The following is a 27,148-nucleotide window of genomic DNA, read 5'->3' as shown; positions in this document are numbered from 1 at the left end:
AAAGATGCGTTTTTAAATTGTGAGGCCAAAGTCACCAAACTCCAATTTTCTATCTGCTCCCAATGAGAAATGACCCTTAAAATATGATTTAAGGCACCCCCATGTTAATCTATGAGAGAGATACGCCTTTTAGTAGTGAAAAATGAATTTAGAAGTTTTTCACAACCATGACATATAAAGTTGAACAATACATGTCCTAATTTTTAAATACACTGCACCCTGCCCATAGGGCTGCCTCGGGCCAACCTTAGGGGTGAATTATATGTAATAAAATGGAAGATTTGGGTCTGGCAAGTAGGTTAACTTGCCTGGTCAAAATGGCAGTTTAAAACTGCACACACAGGCCTTGCAATGGCAGGCCTAAGCATTATTCAAAGGGCTACTGAGTGGATGGCACAATCAGTGTTGCAGGCCCACTAGTAGACTTTAAATCACAGGCCCTGGGCACATATAGTGCACTTTACTAGGGACTTATAAGTGAATTAAATATGCTAATTGTGGACAAGCCCATGCTACCATGTTTAGAGTACAGATCATATGCACTTTAGCACTGGTTAGCACTGGTAAAGAACCCAGAATACTAAAGTCAGCAATAATGAAGTCTGCAAAACCGGAGGTCAGGAGGCAAAAAGTCTGGGCAAACCACGCCAAATTTGCCAGATCAAACAGCATAAAGCTGTTCAATGCATACTTAGGGAACATATCCATTTATTAAACAAACTAGGGCCCAAATGTACTAATAAATAGCACGTCACTTCCCTGTTGAAAGCCGTGCAAAAGACAGTGTGGATCAACTTTCCTATGCTGAGAAACTTTAATCTGAAAGTTGATCCTCACGCAGTACCAAAACAACTTTTCATTGCTCAAGGCTAACCACCCTTGTAATTAAGGCATAGTGAGGGTGCCTGAAGTGGAACAGAGTAAACAGAACAAGGTTTTGACTTAAATCCAAGTCAACTACGTTAGTGTCACCTGAATTTGCTTAAAAATATACTGCCAATCCAGGCACAAACTAGCGTGATTAAAACTGATTGGGGGTATGAATTGATGACAAAGAACACAGACCCCACCGATGGGAAATAATTCGCACTACGTGTCCCAGCGCGCAATTCACTGGAGAGTGCCTGCTGTTAATGTACTGTTTAAATGTAATGCAATCCGTATTTTGTTTTCCCCCTTCCCTATGATTAGGGTGCAGCTGCACCGAAACGCATCAGGGATATTTAAATAACTGGAGATGTTGGCGCGGTTTCTCTAATAAAGTCTCTGCTGAACCATCCTCCTGTTGAGTGCTTCCTTGGTCATGTAATCAAGGTCCAGGAAGACCGAAACGGGTCATACCCCACTTCATAGGGGACTCCTGTATCTCAGACACAACCTGTAATACCTCTGCATCTTCCACTGGGACGTGCAACAGCGACTCATGCAACATTACAGTTTCTACTGGACCCACTCGGGCACTATCCTCTATGTATCACTTCCACTTGATCATATTTGCTTCTTGTGCATGCCCAATTCTGTGTGACGTAGGAGAATTGATCACCCATTGCACTGGAGGAATTTAAAATGCCTAAATATTACATTATTCCTTACTGTCATCTTCCCAGTGTCTATCAGAGCACAGTAACACACCAGTAACTGTTGTTCAAAAGTAGTATACCACTCTCCAGAATCTGACAATATTTTAGTCCAAAATCCCAGAAGCACCCTCTTCTTTCCTTGTGTTTTTCACATTCTCAATTGGCATACTGCCCCTGGACTGTCACATGTAACTTAATGTCCCTTAACTGTATTGGCCTCACATCTAAAGCATATTGTATCGCCTCTTTTGTGAACTCAAAATCATTGTGACCTTTAAAATATTTATGACGAACTGCACAACCCACTATGGGTGAAAAGAAAGGCAGGCTACAATTCCCAGAGTGCATGCGCCACGTAGCAAACATACTGGATGTAAAAAACTAATTAAATATGCACGTGGGAGCAATTGGCAGAACAGAGCAGTCACCATCAGCCCATGAAGAAAGAGCGCACAGCTCAGAATCGCGTTGGCAAAAGGATTAAAATTACGGATGGAATTGCACCTTCAAATGATGTAATAAAGTAGGTTTCACTCCGGAGGGATAAGTCAGGTCCACAGTTTCTTTATTTTTTTTATTTTTCCGGGACCCCACAACAAACACGTTTTGGCGTTTTGCCTTCGTCAGTGTCCTATATATTTGACATCAGACGCCCTTTACTGTCCTTGACTGTCGATTACATCTGGTTAAAGCCTCATTGAGGCAAATATCTTAGATGAGGCCCTCCAATGTTTGAGGGAACCCACAACATGAATGTATGAACACAGAGACAAAAGCGGGAAACTGCTGAACAGGCTAGCTCCCAGAGAGATAGCCACCAGGGTCGTTCCCGAAATGGTTGATTCCTCAGCGATTTGCAGGCATAAATCTACTGAGACTGCCGTGGTCTTTGGCCACTACTACCGTACGCTCTATGCACCTCGGCTCCAGTCCCAATCAGAAATAATCAACGCAATCATAAATGACATCCATCTCTAGAGGCTCACATCCTCCCTAGTTTCCTATCTAGAGAGCCCCTTATCACTAGAAAGTAATATAAGAGGCCCTACTGGACATGAATCCCTGGGAAACCCCTGGGCCTGATGGTTCCAAAAATTCTGAGCGTTCCTCAACCCTTATCTCCTAGACCTTAATGTAGAACAAACGCTAGAGGAGGATTTTGTGAACTAAATTTAAAATTATTCCAAGAAGATCAGCAGTCATGCCAAGTATGCCTGGTGGCCATCCTCTCTTGCTTTTTCTTTAACTGGTCGTCTATGATGAAAAACAGACAGGTAAAGCTAATACGTGTATTGGGTGAGACTTCTTGTTGTTGGCAGTGCTTGTTTTATATAATTTTGAAACCAGTTTTATTTTTCCACCTGCTACAATGTTTTCTGCGAAGTGAGTTAAGTACTTGAGGTGTCAATAGCGGAAAATGTTTGTTGTTGGATGACCATATACGTATGGTGCTTTTGTTGATTCAGGCAATATCAAACCTTAGTACCATTTAAGACACTGTTAGCACAGTTGCTAAGCATTTTGTGGATTGGGTCTACATTATTTATAAGCCGTGCCTTTTTGTGTTCCATAATAGTATTATTAAAAGAGGATTTAGTAGGTTTTGCAATGCTTTTTTTTAACATATACTATATCTTTCTTGAATGTTGCTCCTGAAGTGAGTATGCTTTATAAGAAGTCTATTAGGGACACTTTTTCTCAGCGCTTAATACAATTTTCTCTATTTTAGATGATCCTGAGAGATTTATTACGCTTCATGTTTGTATACATGGTTTTCCTATTTGGATTTGCTGCAGGTAAATATTATGGGATGGACTATTAGTAAACTATATACTAAATTGTTTTATAATAATGACATATTTTCTAATATATAATTTGCTGGCAGAGTCTTGGCGCATCATATTATTGCAAATAACTGTTTTCACTATATTAATCTATCTGGGTTTCAGTTTTTCAGCCTTTTACTAAGGTACACATTACGATTTACACGGTACTGGGGCCATTTCAACTACAAAATCTCCAATTCCATGCATGTATTTTTTCAGTATGCATTTACCATTTTTTCTGAGAAGGTAGGAAATGTATACAGGTGCCAGGTGCAGGGAAAGGGCCGAGGGTGAGGTGAGTTGAGTAGGGTGGAATGAAAAGCTTTTTCTTAGCAGGGGGAAATATTATAAGCGTCCCCATGTTAGGAAACAATACTGACAATGCCAATAGGTATGGGTTATAAATGAAAATGCATCTTGTGTCACTGGTGGGTTTAGGCAAGTCATCATATATGTACTACATCATTCACCTTTGGATTCATGAATTAATTTATCCATCCATTGACTCATTCTTGAGTCACCCTAAACACAATCAAGAAAAACACATATATTCAACAAACCTATGCACAATAAATTAAAATAATTCATGTAAAAAAAAGACAACCTGATGCTCTCTAAACACAGCATGAATGTTCTTGCAATAAATTAAGCAAAAATAGCAGTGGGAGTCCATCGTGTAAAAATGTTGTAAATAATCTGTGATTGTTTTAAATTTCCTGCATGGCCGCCACATTTATAACCAATGTGTTGGCCATCTTGAAATGGTGAAACAATGATACACTTTGGACATCAGCAATCCATCATGGGCTCTTTATTTAGGGAAAGTGGCCACGTGGGATGCAGGGCATTGCAGATGATATGAGCAGCAAGCAAGTGACAATTTGCACTGCCTGGAGAACTGGTGTACTATAAAAGGAGAAAATAGAAAGCTAAAGGACTGGACAACGAGCCCTAACTAGGAACAACACTCATTTTCAGGTGGATAATTAGAAAATGCCATTATTCACAGTGCAAGAGAGATAATGACTGATCTGAACTGAACCATTATCCAATGCAGTGCAGTATCATGGATGGAAGCAGAGTGTAAATGTCACTCGAGACCAATTGTAGAACAGAGCTGACCCAAATGACCTCTATGTACCAATATGAATATATATTTGTACATATGGATATATGTATTATTTAATGATCTTCTTTCCTTTAGGTTTCGTAGAGGTGGTAACCAATACCAAAATCTGTCCATAAAAAGGTCATTTTTGACATTTCATATGAAAAAGAAAAATACCCATTCAGGTGTTAATAGAAAGAAATACCAATCCACTCTTAAATACCAATTAACTTTAACACATGTGTTTCACAATTATTATGTCAGACCTAAAGTATTTATCATAACTTTTCATAATAAACAAATCAGATCTATGAAATTGAACATATTTTTCCATAGTGAACCAATTTGGCATCCAGCTGTTATCATTGACTAATTAGGCCTCTAGCTGTTATCATTGACATGTCACCATTCACATCTCAGACCAACTATGTTGGTTATAAGGCTTCCCACAAGGCAACATTTTCAGGATGTAGTTGTCATTGGTTTTATTTAAGAAGTTCTGTAATACATTCAACCCCTGGCAAGCAGCTCAGCCAGTGACAGTTCAGCTGGTGCATGGAATTTCCAATCCCAGAACTCTCACCACAAGACCCAGTTGCTAGGGAACCCACTCAGGTAACAACAAGTGCATATGCATAAGACATAACACAAACATCATGTATACACTAATGTAACAACAAATGGATATTCTTGAAACATAGCATATCTCCCTTTCTTGGACAATAAATAAAGTGACAACCAGAAAAAATGGAAATACAATAGGCTATATGCTTAATAGGAACAGTAACACACATCTTATTGTTGATGCAGTGTGAACAAAGGGTTATTTACATATCAAAAAGCACATCTTACTCACCTCAGCTACAATCATCAACAATATCACAGAGATTGGCCAATATAAATCTCTACCACATCAATGACTAAAATATCAAAAATCAATCAAGGTTCTCAGATGGATCTTGAATAAAGCTAACAGGGACTAGGATAATTTAGCGACGAATGCCATTCCTTCATGAGGACCTGGAATAAAGAAGTGCCTACCTGTCAAGCACAAAATATTCAAGGAATATACACTAAAGAATAACATACACATAAAGGCTATAATCAACAACATCTTTCTCTAATCTCCAAATTTCAAATGGTCAAAGCACAGAAAACACATTTAGAATAATGTATTGTCAATTATCGTTTTAGTACGGGTAAAATTACAACATATCACAGTTCAGAGTCAAATACATTTCAATTCAAATTCTTGTTCAGAATGAGAGAGACAGAGAAAATAAATGTGAGATCAGAATACAGATTATGAGTCATACAAACCAAAGATCAGTTGCCGATTTCAGGAATACCAAGACTCAAGGTGAAGCCAAAAATTCACTAAATCACAGCGTACAATAGTCAGAGTCCTTTAAGTTCAACAGGATACCAGGAATATAGGACATTTAAAAAAAATATCCAGCCCCAGTTCTTTTTTCCACAGTTCAATGCTACTCATGATTATGCACAGTTCCGTCCCACAAAAGTATCCTTTTCGCAGTTTTGCACAATTTCCCGTGGTCGAAGTCTAAGGTCTGTCCATCGGGTGATCATTACCTTACCAAAATGATCTGGAAATTTATACGTAATACCATTGTCTGATGGTCATTCTTTTATAAGAAGTTCAAATTCATTCCTCTTCTATTAGAAAAAAGGTACCCCCTATTGTTACTTAAGAGGTCTGGGAGAAGGGGGAGAGACCACAAAGAATGCAAAATAAATCTCCCACTCGGCCTATAATACTTTAACTATGGCTTAACACAGCTCTGATGGGCATCTCATCCTATATAAGTCAAAACATACTGCAAAATATATTTCATCATTTTATTGAAAATACTCTTTTTTTCAAGATGTAAGACATTTATGCTTCATTATTTGCTTGTAAAGGTAAAACATAACATCTTCTTTAAATAGTTTACAAATACTTTTTTTTGCAAAACTTTTTTTACATACATTTTTAAGACATAAAAAACATGAAAACAATACATCTATATTATAAAATACAGTACATACAAATAGGCTTCCTATAAATTGTTAATGGGAAAAAAAACATTATCTCATCATACCACACCTCTCATTACATCTCATCCTCACCAGAACCAGGCACACAAACTGGCATTCCAAACCACATCAATTTCCCAGCTAACATAGACGTGCTAATAATACACATGGTAGGAATCCTTTTCCACTGTCCATGGTATTGACGGCAGCCGAGAATATATCATCCAATGTACGTTTCGGTGGATTCAATAAATTAATGTCCACCTCCCTCAGGGCCATATAATTTTAAATCCCTTTTTTAATGGCAACAGTGAGATGGGGAATCTGCAAATAGAAGGATTTTCTTATATTAAAGATGCCCGAAATAATGATTTTAGACATGCTAAGTTATGAGAAACACGAAAACATTCTCGTGCCTACTACTTCACCTTTATAAATCAGTAGAACACCGCCTGTGATTTTGAGCAAAGAAAAAAAAATAAAAATAGTCCTTTCTGCGAAATTCCTAAGGGTAAATATGAAACACCCTCACCATACCTGGAGTGCAGAAAAGCAAGTGAAAGAGGTGAGATCTACACTACATGCACCGTGTTTACCATATGTGCGTTGCGTGGACAATTCATACACTGACCCGATAGGGTTGGTTAGGATTTTCTACTCTTCCCAGTTATTTCTCTGGGCGTGTTGTCCTCGCGATGCTGCTGCGTACAGCGAAGTTAATTTGTTTAGAGGGTATTAAGAGATTCTATCCCTATCTCTATGCTGTAATGCGAAGAGGAACTGTTATTAAATATATACCTACGCTATTCTTTAGGCATTATCGAGCCCTGGTTCTTTTTCACACAGGGCAGTTATACTCCAGATTACGCATAGTTCCTTCCCACAAAAGTATCCTTTGCGCAGTTTTGCACGATTTTCATTGGTCGAAGTCTATGGTCTGTCCATGGGGTGATCATTACCCTACCAAATTGATCCGGTAATTTATATGTAATACCATTGTCAGATGTTCATTCTTTTATGAACAGTTCAATTTCATTCCTCCTCGGAACTAGGAATTTCATTTGTATTTATCATGTCCGTTCCCAAGCGCTCTCATCTGAGCTTGCAACAAAGTCGACACAGTTTTGTACTAGCAGAGAAAGTGTCCATTATTTATAACTAGAGAAAGAAACGTAAGCAAAAAATCCCACAACTGGTAGTGAAGTCATGTCAGCTCATTCTAGTCTTTTTCAATAGAAATTAAATGAAATCCCTAACCTTACATGTCATGGCTAATTTGCTTAAGACAGAAATATATTGTTGTACATTCTCCCGCGTAAGTGGAATCTAAAGAAGAATTAATGTCTCTCCACAACCAAGTTTACTTTCTTGCCATAATTGTCCTCTCAGGCCTTCATCACTTACACGTACTCATGAAGTACCTCCTCAGGTTCAGACACATGCTCACCGTTCCCGCCGTGGTTCGTCAACGCAGCAAGCATAGGCTCAGGCAAAGTTTTGAATACCTACCCTAAATGCCTATACTATGCTTCAATAATGGCAACTTGTATTTGGCTACAAACACATCCTCACTAATACACATAAGGTAGGTTGTAAATAACACTGCTAAGGCCCCTCTTTGGTTCTGCCCCCACTATGTCCTTCCTTGTTAAATACTTGCTGACTTAGTCATTCCTTACTAGTCACTGTAACCTATCTCGGTTGCTACACCAGCTTGCTTCACTGCAGCCAGGACTTGCCCAAGCCTTCTCAGTGGCTTCCTGCCCGGCCCACTTCAGTTTATTTGCGAGACCCTCAACCCTTCGCGCGTCTGCTCCCCAAATTGTTTTCCCAGCTGTTGCCAGGCCTGCCACCAGCACCCAGTAAATCAGTTTCCTGCCACGCATGGCTCCACTTTAGTCATGTGGCTCTCCTCATGCTGAGCGGATGTTTGCCCTAAACACCCATGGGGAAACCTAGTGAACACGCAGCGCTCACCTCGTGGTCTGGCACACTGCAAGGGTGGCAGTGAGCACTCAATTAGTTCTTCACCACGCACATAGGCAACTGCTGCACCTATGGAAAACTGCATATTTCATTCAATAATTTGCAATTTCAGCCAAAATAGTGATTGACGGTTAGACACGTGTGGAATTAAGGGACCAAAAGCGCAACTTGGTCCCACTCTCCCATCACCTTTACAGTTAAATATATACAGCAGCATCACTTCTCCAATTGTGTCGGCCTGCCCTCACATGAACAAGTTTCCCTGGCTAGTGCGTAGCTTTGAATTATTGTTATAACTGTTGTTAACTAACTTAATCCAGGCAAACAGTGCCTCCATCAGATTGCCTATCGTGCTCCGACAATCTCTTCGGTGCAAAACAATAGAAAATCGGACTAATAGAGGATTACCCTAATGCAAATCGTCTATCCCCATTGTTTGGTCGGGTGGGTCATCAACACCAAAACCCTTGGTAAATAAGGGAGTCTGCAGGATTCCAGTAACAAAATACCTACCTTCAGGATTTAACTCCGTGTAATAATTAACCCTTAAAAATCTACTGCCTTTAACACATGCTCTTCACAATAAGTAAGTGAGGCCTACTTGTTTGTCATTACCTTTCCTTTATAAACAGATCACACCTAAGGAATCTGACATAACGTTTCCCAATTAACTGATAAGGCATCTAGCCTTCACCATTGGAATGACACTATATACAACACCTGCCTAAGTGTGCCTAAACTGGCAAGTGTCATACCATTCAGTTGCAAAATTACAAATGTGTACAAAATTACAGTTGGCAAAACAATATACACCCCCACTCAATGGGGCCTAACAAGAACCAGCACAGTTAAATTCTGCTCTTTAGGTTTGTCCAAGTTGGTAAGCAACACCAAACCCCTTGCATACTATGGTAATCTGTGAGATTACATTTAACCAGATATCTTTCAGCGGACTGTATTATGATGTGACAACAATCTACTATTAAACTCCTATTGGATTAACCATATGCTTTTCAAACTAAATAACCCAAACCTACCTCCTTTGTAATAAATCATCAGGATACTCAGGCCTGACCTGTGGCAGCCAGCGAAACATTTCCTTGCACATCAATTATGCCTATTTCTGTCATCGTAACAACCACCCTAATCAACTCAGGCCTACTGTACTGAATGTAAGTTTTCTCACAAGGCAACCATCAGGCATACAGTCATAAAATTGGAAATGTATACAAAATTATGCAATTCCATGTAACAAAAAACCTGTCTGTAGGCTTTAATTCAGAGTCATAACAATCCACCTTTGAATGCTTATTCCCTTTAACATGTGGTTTTTGCAATCAATATGCCAGCCTTGCTCCCTTTATTATAACTTTTCATATAATACAATCAGAACTTTAGCTTTTATATTTGGCATGTCACCATAACCAAATCAAACCTGCTATCTTGAGCATAAACATCCAGCAAGGCGACTTTTCTGCATACAGAAATGAAAGTACTGTTGTATACAAAATTACAGTTGGCTAAACAAAATACTATTTCTCCAAAAATGATTATTGTGGTGCATAGCTTCTATGCCCTCAGTATGTTTGGGTGAATCGCCAACATTAAAATCCTTGCCTAGTATGGTAATCCGATAAATTTCATGTAATAAAATAAAAGCCTGCAGGCTTTAGCCCAGTGTAATAGCAATCCATCCTTAAAAGCCTGTTGTCTTTAACTCATCCTTTTCGCAATACGTAGGGAAGGCCAACTGGCTTTATGTTTCATAGTAAATAGATTAAACCTATGAAATCCGGCATGGCGTTTCCCAATGAAGACTTTACTCTGTAACCATTGGCTTTACATTTTACCTAACTCTGGCCTATTTAAATAAACACAAAGTGGCTACTATTATGCATACAGTTACAAAATAACAAACGTAGAAAGATACAACTTTCAAAACAATATACACCCCTCCTCAACAGGTTCTAACCAGAATTATCACTGAAAAAAACTCCTAAGGCTTGTTAGTGTTGGAGGCCAACACCAAAACATTTGCCTTGTTACAGGTAATCTCATGGAAATCTGTGACATTACATGTAAGAAAATACATGTCTCTACACTGTCATATGGCCATGTCTGAACTAGGGTGGCAAAGTGGGCTAAAGAACGGTGATGGATTAAACCCAGATCTGTTGACTGGGTGTGAGTGTTTGATGGGTTCAGATGTTCCGTCCATCACCACCACCTTTTGTACGGCTTTGTTCGCCATAAATTGGCAATGTATGCTCAGACGTGAGTCCCTTGCTCAGTTTGCCACTGGATTCAAGCAAGCCTGGCTGAAGACGGCTGTAATGCCAGAAACCGGTCCTAGGAAGCTTGTTTCCGGTCCAGGGAAGGCATGGCTTGGCAGTTCGGGCTGGACTGTTCCCATGAAGCACAGGGTCAGACTGATTTGCATATGACCATGTCTGAACTGGGGTGGCAGAGTGCACTAAACAACAGTGATGGATTAAACCCAGATCTGTTGACTGGGTGTGGGTGTTTGATTGGTTCAGATGCTCCGTCCATCACCACCCGCTTTTGCACCACCCCCTTTTTCACCACCCCCTTTTGTACCGCTCTACACTGTCTGTAACACCTTCATGCACATAAACAATCTTTAAAGGCGATTTGCTGTTTCTTTGCATGCTGCAGAATGAAGAGAGAACAAAATACTTGGAGAAAATAATAATTTCTCCTCGTATCGCCATCCTAAGACCAGGTTTTACCTTGCCTACGTTTTTGGTGCTGCCTGATCCTTATAAATATGGGGCAGCGTCAAAAAGCAATGCATTTTGTGGCAGAACGCCTACTACAACACCCATTGGACGCCCCTTTCATACTAAGTGAAGCATGAAGGGGCACCCTATTTACAAGACAGCGTTAAGCCACATTAAGTAGCTTTACGCCGTCTTTGTAAATAAGGAGAATGGGATATCGCCACCGGAACATGACTAAAACTTTCTATCCCCTAGAGTCCCTAGGCATCTACCAATGGCTCCCATCAGCAACCCATGTGGCAGGTAATATATTGAACTTGGGCTTCATCCTTGGCATCAGCGTAGATGATTTAAAGATTATACCTACATTTTATATACTGACTGATCACTTAATTCAAAATCCATTAATAATCACTCAGAATCATGCCTAACTATTTGGTCAACCTTCACCCACTCAGCTATTGAAGGAAGTTCTCCCCCTCTAGGTTCCACCAAGTATTTATTATCCACAGAGATCACATCCATCACTCTGGCCTGATCTAGATTTTAGTCACCACATCAAATAAATCAGTGAAATGTCTGGGCTTGATTTTCCACTTGTAGAACTGTATGTAGAAAGTCTGCGACACATTTGTAATAGTCCCAAAATATATGTAGCTCATAGATGTTCAACGCAAAAGGACTCTCCCACAGTACTCGTGGGCTCCAATGGTACAAAATTTGCTGGATTATTTTATTGGTAAATTTCTTGATCACTTCTAGAGCTATACAGATTATTTCCTCTGTTAAATTAGTTTTTTTTCTCAAAGCTTTGCAAGTTTAGTGAAGGTAACAAAGTCTGAATTGCAAGACAACAATTCTACACAAGTGTATTTCACAGAGGCAAATCTCGGCAAATGCACATCTTTGGTGGAAGAATGCTTTAGCTAAGAAAGTGTTTTTGCTAAAACATGTATTCCCATAAGGCATAAGTTTACAAAATATTGCCACATTCGCAAAATTTGAAGTTTGTAAATTCACAAAACGTCAGTTGCAAACTTTTTATTTCATCAACCTCAAATTACTTTTCATTTACTTATTTGTATTCAACATTCATTAACAATCTTATTATCGCAGGATTCTTGTTTTCAGTACTTTTACTTTATAGGTTCTGGGCATAGCAAGCCAACTGGCTACTGAAATTTGTCAAATAGCACGTCATTATAAAATATCAAAATATTTATTCATGTCAACAGCTTTAGTCACCCTGATTGAGGACGAAGACGTTAACAAAAACTCATCATTCCAAGAAGACTACAGTAATCCCTGGGCCAGCAGTCAGGGTCGGCGTGCGATCTGCAAAGGTGGTCAGGAGTCCTACAACAACCTGTACTATACCTGCCTGGAACTCTTCAAGTTTGCTATTGGAATGGGAGACTTGGAGTTCACAGACAACTATCGATTCAAGCCCATCTTTATCCTTCTCTTGGTTGTGTACGTCATCATGACGTACATCCTGCTGCTCAACATGCTCATTGCACTGATGGGAGAAACAGTGAGCAAAATTGCACAGGAAAGCAAGAGCATCTGGAAACTCCAGGTACTGTATATGTTTCTTTGACTGCCTATTTCAATTCAGAGCATGCAAAATGTGTTCTTGCGACAGGGCTGTTGATAGAGATGATATGTAAAACATAAAATTTAAAAAAGTACCTACAACTAAAGCTTCTTTAGCTCTAAGTGGTTGTTAGTATTCACTAACAAGTGTCTCCCTTTGTGATGCCAGCCCCAAGTAGTGTGGCAGGTTTTGCAATGCAGAAACCTCGGATTGTTATTTACGGATGTGCATTGTGGGTCACAAAAGCCATTGCGACTCACAAGAAATGCATTTCGAATTCTTGCTAATTGGAATGGAACCAGAGTGGCAAAGTCGGTTTCCCTATTGCTTGTAATTTGCGAGAAAGTGTAATAATGGTTTCTGACCTCTCTGGTAGTGACAACGCTTGCAAAGGTGGAGGCTGTCAGTGGGGAGGGGTTTCTAATGTGTGAGGTGCATCTGAAGGCATTGACTGAAGGAGGGAGCGGTCCTGCACGCCACTGCATGCTCTATTTGATGTCACATTCACTGTCGACCATGTTTTTTAACAGTATGCAGAAGAATGCAAAGATGGAGGTCTACTACCCCATGCTGGCCTCAATCTCTGTATTTGCTCTGTTCACAAGGTTTGCAGACTTTCCCTGTTTCATGAATATTAATAAGGTAGGATTTCTACGAACACATCCCTTCATTGAGACCCAGACAATAGCACCTTTTACATCAGGTCACTTCAAAATTAATGTAAGCAAGTCATTATTACACGCACAGTTTAAGAAGTGCTAATATGTAATCCTCTTTTTCAGCATGTAAGAACGGAGATATAAAACAGATCCACAATTTTGATCCACACACACCCACGGCATTATAGATCTAACAAAATAGGGAAATGTATAAGATATATTTGCTGGGTATGTTTTAGAGCCGTATACGAAAGGTTTGTCAAATGAACGTACATTTAAAAATAAAACTATAGTAGTATATTTATTTTATATTTAAAAGATTTATGTAACGTATATATGTATCTCCATACTTAAGAATGCTAACGAGGGAGTGTGATATCTGGTGGGAATCTAAATCATATGATTTGTTTTCATCATCAGAATCATTAGGTGCCATCATTGCTTCACCAGAGGAAATAGAAAATAGATCTTCAAATACAGTAGTACCCAATTCACAAAACTTTCTGCGTTGTAAAGTAGACGCATGCCCGGAAAAAGTCATAACATCTGCACATATGTGATGTAAAATGTATGAGCATAATTAAAAATTGCATTGGTGTAACCTAGACAATGTAGGCATGCATTATACACATATAAATATAAATATGTATTTGAAACATGGTACACAGTGAGGTGTGAAGTATTTGTCAAGGGTAATGCGATGCAAAATAGGTCTTTAGCCACTGGCCAGTTATGCACCTATAATTAATAAGGGCTTAATTACGTGTCTGGCCGTCCACGTACCGCCAGACTCTTGGGGGCATGCTGTGCCGGTATTCTGACCGTCCTATTACAATTTGGAGGGGTCGAACCGCCATTGTCTCATCGCAGCCACCAGGCAGCTGTCAGGGAACCACAGTCCCCTGGCAGAGTTGCGGTGATCAGGAGGCTGCAATAGGCTTGGCCTGACCACCGCGGTCCCGCCAAAGATAATACGAGTTTGGTCTCCCCCACAGTTTTCCTGGTGGTTCCTCCTCCATGAAAACCGTGCCGGAGAGTAATCAAAAGCGGCATAGAGTGCGTGCAGGAGGGCACACCATGTGCTCTCTCTGTGTGCATGCACCCCAGTTCCTGCACGGCTTGTACTTTAAAGTCCATGCCGTGCAGGAACTCTTTTTTGGCGTTCCCATTGCGGTTCCCATTTTCAAGACTCAGCTGTGGGAACGTAAAAATTAAAGCCCACCAGACACAATAAATACTCATAATCCGGTGGGTGGCCGGACATACTGGGCGCGCATCACCAAACTTGAAATCAGACCAAAGAAAGGTAATTCCGAAAGCCTTCACCAACCAACAGCTTCATGGCAACATTAAATGCAGCACGTTTCTACAGACCTTACAGACCAGTTTCAACCCATGATGGAGTATGGAGATAGACTGTGCAAGTAGTGAACATTAGTCTACAGATCACACCCAACTCTAACCCATGTTCTCTCACACTACATCACCTCTCCACAGAATGCTACTACACTAACAACAAAACTCTGCTCAGCATCCTTGCACATAACGTTGCCTCCAAAGTTATGTACTACTGTGGTTGAGGTCCTGCCTAAGGAACTGAGCATAAATGGTTCAGATGATCCCCTCCACATTCACATTCCTCCATGTGACATGTAGTGCCTGTCAACAGTATTCATGTGAATAAGTACATGCAAATATTTGATGCTTCAATGTATACTGTGAAAAACTGTACAGAATAGAGTTCATTAAAAATGTGTGTTTAAACTAAAAAAGACACTTTTTGTAGTGCATGTTGGAGTCCTAGTTGCCATCCCAGGACTAGGCCACTTCCCTAGTTTTGGGACAAGGGCCAGAAATGCTGCCCTTTTTCCTCATTTAGCAATACCCAAAACTCCTTTTTACTCAACCAAAAGCCTTTTCCTATTGCTAAGACCTAAAAAAAAAAAATCTTTCACTCATATCCTTCCACTATCCTTTTCAATCGAAATTAACAGACTAACATGTTCACTTCTCAAATTCCATATTAAACTATACTAATATACTACCCAAATAACTGAATAATATAAGCACTACTCAAATTACTTTATATTTTACTATACTAATTTTCAACCGTAATCCTTTATCGGTTCCGGAGTAGCGTGCTACTTGCCAGGAAAGCTCTTCAACACCCATCAGGGGTAACAAAAGCTATATGAATGCAAATCTTTCTTCCCTTTTTATCCCTCCGCTATCCTTCTCACTTCAAGTAACTGACTAATATCCACCACTGAAATTATTTCATATTTCACCATATTAATTCACCACTAATCCTTTTTAGGCTTCCTGAATAGCGTGCTTCAACTAGCGCTAGATAAATGCAAACCTTTATCCTCCTCTATCCTTCTGCTTTCATTCCAACTACAAATAACTGACTAACCTATCCACTACTTAAAATGTACTTGCATGTTTCACTATACTAATTCAACACTAATCCTCTATGGGTCCCGGAGTAGCGAGCTACTCGCCGAAAAAGCGCTTTGACACCTCATCAGGGGTAGTAAGCGCTATAAAAATGCAATTACAATACAATACATATATGCTTTGCAGGCATATTTTCCAACATAGCACACATCGAACAAAAACACACTCTAAACTCATAAAACGTGTGCGCTCTTCACCAACATAGTTCTTCAAAGGAACCGTGCCACAGTCATTAAGCTTCATACATGCAACTTTGCCTGATTTTTAAAAGAAACTACAAGAGCTCAGCAAAGTTCATAGCTCAAAGTTTTTTTTTTTTATTATCTGCTCAGGTCACTAAGGTTTGGGTAAGTGTGAGATATATTTGTGGGCACATGTTTAATACTTGACAGCTGTTCCCCAAGTTTCTTTTGGCGGTCTTTGAGGCTCTAGGGCAGAACCCAGTCAAACAGCTCAAAACCCACCTAAGTATACTCCAAGCCTCTACCTGCTCGGGCCTCACCACAATCTGTGTGGCCATCCCCAGAGCTGTTCAAAAATGGTCTCCAGCACCGCCCACAAGCACACCTTGAACCCCATTTTCAAAGGAATAGCATCGAGTTAGCATTACTTTTTCAATGCAAACCCAATGTTAAACTGGTTTTAGGATTTACAAACCAACGTTAATTGGTATTAGCGTTGATTTGTATGTAAAAGTAACACAAAGCAGCGCAAAACGCTGCTTTGCATTACTTTGTGTCAAGTGGGTGTTACATGGCTGATACATGGGCATTCCCATGCAACCACTCAGCTTTTTGACGCTAAATCCTATTCTCTAACATTGTTAGGGTTTAGCGCCAAAAATGAACACTGCTGAAACACAGGCTTTAAACAGAGAAATGTTTTAATTTCTCTGTACTTTTATGACTTTGCATGCATGCTGCACTGTATAGCCCAAATACAGAGTAGGAACAGCTTTTAAACTTGTCTAGGCATAGTATTTTGTGTTGGAAGGGTACACTTCCTGTACAAAACCTATGCTAGGCTTAGACACAACCTAGCACTATGACGTTAAAATACGTGCCTGGTCCACAGCAGCTTAAATCAGCGCCGGCACTAGAGTGAGGGGAGAAGAGCCATATCTCTGGGAATATGGCGCGCTCCTGCTCTCTCACTGTCACGAAACGCAGCGCAGCATCTTTGGGTGCTTCACTGCGTTGCCTGACACCTTTCAGAATCTACCCCTCAGTCATCTGCCCTTGTTACGTTGTCAGACAGCACAGGCTGTTGCCGTCATTGTATGATGCTTTCTACATTGCATAAGGATAAAATTGGATCAAGGCTGTGGGCACGTTATATTAATGTGTGGCATTTACGCTTCGTTACCATAGTAGGAGATGAGGTTTGGGATTCTATGGCAGAACCGGAGGCTTCGGATTATGCTTTGTCTCTCTTTGCTTTATTACAAACAAAACCACGGCAGCCAAGAGAAACGATCAGGAACAGAAAAAACAACAATTCCCATCAGTCATAGGGTAGTCCAAACAATAGTCCTTTCTCCATATCCAGTCAAGGTATGTAATCCTCTCCACCCATCAACACCTCCTCTTTCTTCGCTGCTTCGCAGCCAGGTAAGGTGTTCTTTTTATTGTGGCCTTGAATTTGTGCTTGGTGCTTGACTGTGGTATTCCCTGGGGGCGCGGGGGTTAACGAGCGCCCTTCATCGGATTCTGTTGCTGTGGGGCATACTTGTGTATACTTTATGTGCCTTTTGTGCCTTCTTTTTTCCAGATTCCTCGTTTCTTCCCGTTCCTACGCGGCCACGCCCCTGAAGTCGCAGTGCTTGACACAGCGCACTAGGTTGACTGTTCCATCTCGTTGCTGCCGCAGTGCGTCTCCTGTCAAACGAGGAGACCGCACTGTGGCAGTCGCGAGACCGGAGCCTTGTTCAGCCGCTGCCATGAACGCCCGCTCTATCCGGTCCTGCTTGCCTGTTTTTTACGCCCCGGTAATTGCTGCGTTGCCGCCTAAGGGCGTTCCTTTGATCGGCACAGTGTTTTCTATTCTCTGGCGTGAGCGCGCATATTTGTTCTTGTAAGCCGCGACCGTTGGGGTAGCGGGGCCCTGGCAGTTTGCTGACTGGGGGCTGAGTGGTATTTACACTCGCTGTGCACGGGGTGGTGCAGGCCCTATAGCGGTCCTGCAGGCTGCCCATATTACTGTGCTGAAACTCCCAGCCTGTGTTGTTGATCCCAGTGACTAGCGGTTTGAGTTTTGCTCTTCTGTCACCGCCTGTGTGTCTTGTTGCTATGGCTGAGCAGGACAATGTGTATGAGGAAGAGGAGTCACAGTCCTACTTCCAGTGTGATGATGATTTTTTTGAGGTTGTGGAATCCTATATCTACAGGGTGGTACAGGAGGTGCCAGGTCCAATGGAGCAACAGCTATCCGATAGGAATATTGTTGAGTGTGCGTTGCTAGCCATGGCACACTCAGGCACTCTGGTGCCTCCCACCTCCCCTGCCTGGGGGGTTTAAGCCCCTCCGGCTTGGGAAAAGCACGCTGATCGGATAGAGACTGATGCGATTGCGCGCCTTATGTTGGCTTTTTTGGCCCAGGGTTACTCTACTCCCCCTCCAGCTCCCCCTCCTCCCCCCTCGGCGCCCGTGGACTCCCCAGCGATGCCAGACCCGGTGTTTCCCCATACAGATGGGGAGTCCCCAGATGACACGGAGGAAGAGGCTGTGTCTTCAAGGACGTGGCGGCTGGTCTGTGTTCCCTCTTCGACAGCAGGGGATTCCGGTATGTTGAATCCGGATGATATAGTGCACCCCCGGTCGACCGATTGGACTCCCGAGGAGAAGGTGGCAAAATTTGTTGGGGGACGCCTTCGTAAGCCTCTTGAGAAGGAGTCTAGGAGTTACCTCAGAGCGGAATGCCCAAGACCTACGTTAGAGGATAAGGTGGAGCTTGATTCCAAAATGGCCATGTTTTTGGGCAAGTTTGTATAGGACCCACGTAAAGGCATTGATAGATTCTTGCCAAGATAAACTTTTGGATGCCATCGGGCCAATGACTAAGATTTTAGACATGGCTGAGGAGGCTAAAGTTTCTGGGGCGGCTATTTTCCCGGAGGTTCTCTCTGGCTGGGCTCAGTGCGATAATGTTTTTGGGCAATGCGGATTGCGCGCTGTCCACGGAGCGTCGCCGCTCTGTGTTGATAAAGTTGGACCCCGAGCTGGGTGATTTGGCCTCCTCGGAGGTGGGGGCAGTGGCCCAAGGTGGTCTCTTTGGCGATCCTTTTGTTAAAGAACTGTGCAAATTTGTCTCGACCTTCACCTCGTTGGACAAGGCGCAATCCAATTTAAAGCCTGTCTTTAATCAATGGGTTTTCCAAGGGGCAGGTCGAAGTAGGGGCAGTTCAGTTCAGTTCAGTTCAGTTCAGTTTCAGCAAAATCCTCCAAAAGGACAAGGCTCCGGACATGGACAGTATGTCACAGGCGCAAACTTCAACAACTTCTATCCCACCAGAGGGCAGCGCTTTAGTGGCAGTGGAGGCTTCCACAATAACTCCGGAGGTGGAAATACAGCCGGTAAGTGTTAACCCTTCATCTTCTGTCCATCTTGGGGGTCTCTTGGCGGGGTTTCAATACACCTGGCAGACGATAACTTTGGACCCCTGGGTCCTTCAAACTGTCAAAGTGTTCCATATAGAGTTCTGCGGTCAGCCTCGACAAGAGGTGCAAGCCCGGGCAATTTGTTTTTCGGCTTGCGACGCAGAACGGATCAAGGTGGAATCACTTTTGGCCAAAGGAGCCATCTGTCAATCAGTTCTTCATCGCAAGGGTTTCCTAAGCAATTTATTTCAGGTAGACAAACCAGACTGAGGTCGGCGGCCTGTCATCATCCCGAAGGAGTTCAATGGTTGGGTGGTGTATCACCACTTCAAAATGGAGGGGATTCACCTCTTGCAGGATGTTCTGTTACCCTCGGATTGGTTGATGCTTCTCGATTTAAAGGATGCGTATTTGGTGATACCAATTCCTCCACCGCATCGGCGATTCCTTCAGTTCCGTTGGAGGTCCTAGGTTTATGAGTTCACTGTCCTTCCGTTCGGTCTGTCTTTGGCACCATGGTGCTTCACCAAGGTGCTCCATCCAGCAGTGGAGTTTCTCCGGGGACAGGGCATTCAAATGATCGTCTATCTGGACGACATTCTCCTTATGGCTCAGTGTCCCAAGGCCTTACACGCCCACCTGCTTCAAACGGTCCACCTATTGCAGTCGCTAGGGTTTCTGGTAAACAAAGCAAAGTCGGTCCTCACTCCCTCTCAAAAGGTGGTGTTTCTGGGTTTCGTGGTGGACTCGGTCCAGGCGTCCTTGAGCCTTCCGTCTCGGAAGATGGCAAAAACCCGTCACGAACTGCGTTAGTCCCTTGCCAGGTCGAACACGTCCCTGCGTCAGATTGCCCGTCTGGTGGGGCTATTTGTCCTCGTCCATACAGTCAAACTTTCCGGTTTCCCTGCATTATCGGGCTTTGCAGAGCCTGAAGGCCTACCACCTACGTCAAGGATGCCCTTATGCACAGACCGTTCCTCTTTCCTTGGAAGCGAGGTAAGAGATAACGTGGTGGCTCACTCGCATGGAGGCGTGGAACGGATGAGCAATCTTCGGTTCTGTCCCAGACCTCGTCATCTAGTCGGATCCCAGCAGGTTGGGCTGGGGCGCTCAGTGTTGGGAATTCTCCACTGGTGGCGTCTGGTTGTTAGACTAGCAGGCCCTGCACATTAATTGCCTGGAGCTCTTGGCGGGGCCGTTTGCTGTCCGTTGCTCGACAAAGGACAGAGCCCAGGCTTGTGTGCTCCTCAAGATGGACAATATGTCCGCAGTCTGATATGTCAATCACCTGGTGGGCCCTCTGTCCCGGGCTCTGGAGAACCTAGCGAAAGACTTCTGGAACTTTTGCTTGGCCAACCAGGTCTCGGTAACAGCGAAATACCTCCCAGGGCAGGCCAATCAGGTGGCCGATTGGCACTCCAGGCATCTACACGACTCCAGCCTCTTGAAGTTAGACCCACAGGTCTTTCTGGAGCTGGTGACTCTTTGGGGTCCCTTTATGACGGATCTCTTTGCATCTCATCTCGACCATCACGTTCCGCGTTTCTTCAGTTAGAGACCGGACCCGCTGGCAGCAGCTACGGACGCTTTCCTTCAGGATTGCAGTCGGAGATCGGGTATGCCTTTCCCCCGCTCTCCATGATCACAAGGGTGGCGGCCCAGGTCCATCGTCCGGGGCGGAGTTGGTGATGGTGACACCCTTCTGGGAGTCTTAAGTCTGATTTCCAGTTCTTCTGGAACTTTCCTGGGAATCTCCAATCCGACTCCCCTCCAGTTTCCTCGTCTTCTTCTGAATCTGGACCAGATGCTGCACCCTCTCATGGCTCAGGGTTCTCTTCAGCTGATGGCTTGGCGTCTTTCCGGCATCGTTGGTCGCTCCCGGGCTTATCGCAATCAGCTGAGTGCCTTTTGTCTGAAGCGTGGGCGGACAGTACCACTAGATGTTACAGGTCCTCTTGGGCGACATAGGTTCGTTGGTGTCTTCGAAGGCACTTGGATCCCGTGGCAGCAAATGTCGTTCACATCTGGAATTTCTTGGCGGAATTGGCTTCCAATGGTCGGGGCTATCGTTCGGTTAACACCATGAGGTCCGCTATCTCGGCAGGACATGTCCCGGTTGACGGGTCTCCGGTGGGAGAGCATCCTTTCATTTGCAGGTTGCTCCGCGATATTTAGCTTTCTTTACCCCCGGAACCTCATTATTCCGTGTTATGGAATGTCAATTTAGTTTTGAACTTGTTTCTCTCATGGCCGTCTGATAGGTATTTGTGTCGAAAGGAACTCTCGGCCAAGTTGGCCATGCTATTGTGCCTTGTCTCGTGTAGGAGAGTTTCGGAAGGCAGAGCCTCGGATGTGTCCGCTAGGGTTTTTTCCCCAGACGGGGATACACTTACGATTGGTCGTCGTACCAAGTCTTTTTCCCGTTAGGTTTCTTATCCAGCGTTTCCAGATGCACCCAAATTGTGTGTTATGCAGTGTCTAAAGGCATATGAAGTTTTAACGCAGGAGTTTTGCCCTCCAGGCGAACGTCAATTACTTATTGCCATTAAAAAACCTCATAAGGCTGTCTCCTCCCCCACTATAGTTAGGTGGGTGCGTTGGGTCATGCAAAAGGCGGGTATTGACACAACACAGTTTGGAGCTCATTCGGCTCGTGGGGCCATGGCTTCAAAAGCTTTCTCCTTGGGAGCTCGTCTGGAGGACCTGATGCGAGCTGCGGATTGGTCCTCGGACTCCACCTTCAAGAGGATTTATTTTAAGCCAGTTTTGGAGGTGGCTCATTTGGTGGCGAGTAAGCTTTAAACTAGCATAATCTAAGGCCTCCAGTCCTGCCATAGAATTGAAATTTGCCTAGCTAACGTAACAGTAAGTTTCAATTCTATTAAGGACTCAGAGCGAGGATTATCCCACCCTAGGCACAGTTTGTGCCTCCCTCCCTGTATGCTGTATGTAAGGCGTTTGAGTTTTTTCCTTTGTTGAGATGAGGTATGGTCTGCTTGATGTGCTTTCAAGGACTTTTTTTGCTCAGTGCCTTACACTGTTTGTTTTTTGGCTAGGAAAAGACTGGTCGAAGCAGGACCAGTGGGGAGATTTATGGCGTACTCCGCGTAATGAAAGAGGAGGTCTTGACGGGTGGAGAGGATTACATGCCTTGACTGGACATGGAGAAAGGACTATTGTTTGGACATCCCTATGATTGATGGGAGTTGTTGTTTTTTCTGTTCCTGATCGTTTCTCTTGGCTGCTGTGGTTTTGTTTGTAATAAAGCGAAGAGAGACAAAGCATAATCCTCGCCTCTGAGTCCTTAATAGAATTGGAAACTTACCGTTACGTTAGCTAGGCAAATTTTGAATAAACTCCCAAATTTGAAACCATGGAATTTCCTTTTTTTAATACTTTAATACTTCTTAATGTATTGATACATTGATGATCAGGCTATTCAGGACTAGAATTTTTTCTGAAGACAAGGCCTAATTTCCATTACACAACAAAGTAACTTCACTCTGAGTTAGTGTAGCTCTAAACTAAACCAATCTTACCATACACCACACAATTTGTACTCTCATCTCTAATATACCAAAATTGGCGATGACATCTTTATATAGTTGATTACATTTGGCAAATTAAAACTCTTAATAAATGACTCCTAATAATGACAGACTCATTTGTGAATTTAAAATGTTTATCTAATAATGTGAAATAATGCTCTTGGTACCATCATACAGCATGATTCATAGATCGTCACAAGTCAAACAATATCAGAAGAGAAAATGACAAATTCATATCAATGATAATGTATAAAGGAGTGGATAGGCGAGGAGTCAAAGATTCAAAGACAAAATTCATTTATAAATGATTATGCAAATTCAGATTTCAGTCTATACTAACCCAAATATAAATAGGAAATCTACTATCTGGCCATGAGAACAGAAAGGCCCCTCAAGAAGATTTGAAGAGGCAAAGACCTGGTCCGGAATCAGCAAACAGGAAACAAACGACAAAACCGACGACAACGACAATCTCCCAACAGTCTCATGAGTCAGACTCCTATCCCTTCCCACCAGGCACCTCAATTATACCCTAAAACCTAAATGTCCAACCCACACATTTAACAGGCTTAAAGGTTTCCTCACTTATGATTTGTTAAGGAAGGGGTGTATAGTCACACCATTCTCAGCATGTCCATCTTACTAAAGGTTTTATTGTTTATTTGGTCAAATGACATAAACTTCCACCGAAGAAATACAAATTTCATGACTTTGTCATTCTTCCCTTTCTCTTCTCTGGCAAATGTTACAAGTTTGTATTTTTTTCCCGCTGAGCGCCTCTCTAAAGAGGAAGCTTCCAGTTATCTGTTGCATTGTTCTTTCATACTGATTTTGGCAGGCACTCAGGACTTAAAGGACAGAGTAATGTTCCACCTTCCTCTTTGCTGTCAAGTTCTCATCTTTAAAACTCATTTCAATTCCGACAGCACTTTAACAGATTATTTGTCATGCAGAATAGAAACTCCTACTTCTAAGAAAAACAAACACAGACATTATTATTTACTTTTAATGCTTTTTCTCTACGCACCAACCCAATGCTGCATTAATCCCTGGCCAACCCATATTAGTTATTACCTTTTCCTGGCATACGTTAATAACGTGCACAAAAGCAACATCAGTCCTTTTATTTTTCATTATTCAAAAAGCATTTGCGGCCTACTCTTAATGTTTATGTACGCCCTAGTGCAGTAGCATGTTTCCTCATATTAGGTCTTTTTTCGCATATTTTTCACTGCACATGGTTAGTAGATGTTACTGAGGGTTCAATCCAAGCAGGTTTTATTTTCGCCAAAACCCTGCTCCATCAATACGCCCTTTGATGGCGTTTTAAGCCTTCACCAAAATACCCACCAATACAAATTGTCACTTATCAAAAAGCATATGTTCAATCTCGTTTTATCATTATTCCATCTAAATCCTTCACGACTTTGTAATAATTTCCTTTCATATATTCTAATTATATTTCTTCTCTCTTTCTCTTTCTTGCTTTTCGTTTATTATCAGATGATTCTCTTTTACATCTAAAACACTTATAAATCAGGAAAATCATTAGTATTGCTGTAGTCACTGCAACAATAGGTGTTAGTATTCTCCCTAATATGCTATTTCCAAAGGTAGAAAACAAATTACCCACAGAGGAAAAACTCTTACCAAGTTTCTCCTAAGCACGATCAACCTTCAATTCAGACAAATCTTGATGAAAATGTGTTATATTTTTGATATACCCCTCTAGATTCTTACTCTTATCAGGGATATAAGTACAACATTGTTGTATGTTCAACATATTGTAGACTCTCCCCTCTTTGGATAATAATATATTCGGGTCAAGTCGATTTTGTAAAACCATAGACCTAATTGCAACCTTTTCAGTATCGACCATTACAAATCCACCAGCAAGTGTCTATTGATAAACAATCAACCACTGTAGACAATTTTCTAATTTTGTGCAAATTCAGAATAACTCCAACTGAAGGTATCAATGCTCCAAAAACATCCCCAATTATTTCTGAAAAACTTGCTCTCTTATAACATATTAGTCCATTCTTTATTTCATTGATTCTATTATGCATATCTATACGATATATCTTCGGAAACTCTATTGCTAAATTACAACACCCATACCAATGTGCAGGCAACCTATAGTAGGCATTCTTACCACACATATAATAAATTCCTGGAAAGACAGGATCAGTTTCTCCTTTTAGTCCCCATCTTCCTGTAATTAGGAAAGTATGATCACATTCAGTAGAACCAATGAAATAATTATTATAATCCGTCTTTTGTCTAAGCCAGTATACTCAAAGTATGGCTGACGTGGGCTGCTTGCGGCCATCTTGAACTTTAAAGGCAGCCCCTTTGGTGAACAGCAGAGCCAGCTGCAGTTTATTTGCTAGCACTAATATTCAGAAAAAGATGTTAAATAAATGAGCAATCCTTTATTAACCTTTAAATAAAAACTTGCCCGTTCATTTAACATCTTTTTGAACCTCATTACACAATGCATGACCCACCCAGACAACCTCCTGCCACCCTGCTTGCATCAGTGCGATCCTCTGTCACACCACGAACCATACTTTGTGGCCCCTGGGCAAATGTTTGTGAGTACCCATGGTCACTCTAAGCAAACAAAGTTTCCCTCTGATACCAGTCTAGAGTCATGGCAGCGTAAGTCTCACCTTTTTTACAATTTCCTTCTCTGAAAGCCCATGAAGGTACAAGAGACTTTTGCTCAGCAGCTTTTCTCTGAAACTCTTGTGTTCTATCTTAAACCATATTAATGAATTTTATTTCTTCAAATCGTAATTTACAGGTTAAGTTGTCTATGTGCATATACTGTATCTATTGTTTGTGTAGTCTGAAAAATTCTCCCATATGCCCTGCATTTTTAACACTATATATTCTATTTAAGCATGGGCGGAAAATCCGTTCCGCTCGTGGATTTCGCGGATTTTTGGTAAATTCGCAATCCGCGAGATTCGCGAATTTCCCGCAAAATCAGCGAACGGAAATCCGCGAACGGGGATTGGGTCAAACGTTCAAGCTGACTTTTGTAACTCTTTTAGAATGGCGCCAGCAAGCTGCCAGAGCCATTCTAAAATAGTTACAAAAGTCAGCTTCAACAGGAAGCTCTAATAGATAAAGTAAAGCAGGTGCTGCTCAAATTCAGTTACACAATCATTAATCACCCCCAAACTTGGGGTGATTAATGATTGTGTAACTTTATTTGACCTTCAACTGGAGCACCTGCTTTACTTTATCTATTAGTGCCTCCTGTTGAAGCTATTTCTAGCTATTTTAGAATGGCGCTGGCAGCTTGCCGGCGCCATTCTAAGTGGGGCTGAGGGCAGAAGGGCACAAAAGTGGGACAGAGGGCAGAAGGGGACAAAAAATGAGTGGGGCAGAGGGCAGAAGGGCACAGAAACAAGTGGTACAGAGGGCAGATGGGTATAAAAAACAAGAGGGTGGCAGTGATTAAGCAGGCAAAAAAAAAAACCCGCAAAATTGCAAAGCGCCTCGCGAACACCCGCGAACACACAAAGCGCCTCGCGAACACCCGCGAACACTCACAAATAAAAAAAATCTGCAAATTCACGCAAATTTTGCGGATTGCCAATTTGCAAATTCGCGAATTGCCAATTCGCAAAATTCGCCCATGCTTAATTCTATTCATGTTTTTTCTAATAGGAATTTTTGAAAATTGATATCAATAGCTCTTTAGCTGCTCCCTCTGTAGTTAAGAAATGTGTTTTCTCCTTAAAAATAACCTTTAATTTAGCAGGATTAAGAAGAAAAACCTGTGCTCCCTTTGCTTGAAATGTTGGGATTAGTAGTCGCAGTTGCCATCTAAGTTGTACAGTGGAATGACAGTAGTCGGGGCGGACAAAGAACTCATGACCCTTCCCCTTGCGCTTTCTATCCGGTCTGGCTAAATCATAAAGGGCTTCTCTTGCCAAAAAATTATTTAGACAAATAAGGATAGCCCTGGGTTTAGAGTTGGGACCACTTCTAGG

General features: G+C 42.0%; 1 protein-coding gene across 1 annotated transcript in view; it reads left to right on the top strand.

Moving 5' to 3' along the window:
- Nucleotides 1–27,148, top strand: part of TRPV1 (transient receptor potential cation channel subfamily V member 1) — a 340,269-nt gene that overhangs the window by 211,575 nt on the left and 101,546 nt on the right. The window contains exons 12-13 of the mRNA XM_086955019.1: nt 3,310–3,376; nt 12,514–12,857. Coding sequence (XP_086811145.1) covers nt 3,310–3,376; nt 12,514–12,857 — 411 coding nt within the window. The remainder of the gene's footprint in view (nt 1–3,309; nt 3,377–12,513; nt 12,858–27,148) is intronic.

Source organism: Lissotriton vulgaris, chromosome 2_1 (genome assembly GCF_964263255.1).
Source record: "Lissotriton vulgaris chromosome 2_1, aLisVul1.2, whole genome shotgun sequence".
NCBI lineage: Eukaryota > Metazoa > Chordata > Amphibia > Caudata > Salamandridae > Lissotriton > Lissotriton vulgaris.
This window is presented reverse-complemented; position numbering and strand designations above follow the sequence as displayed.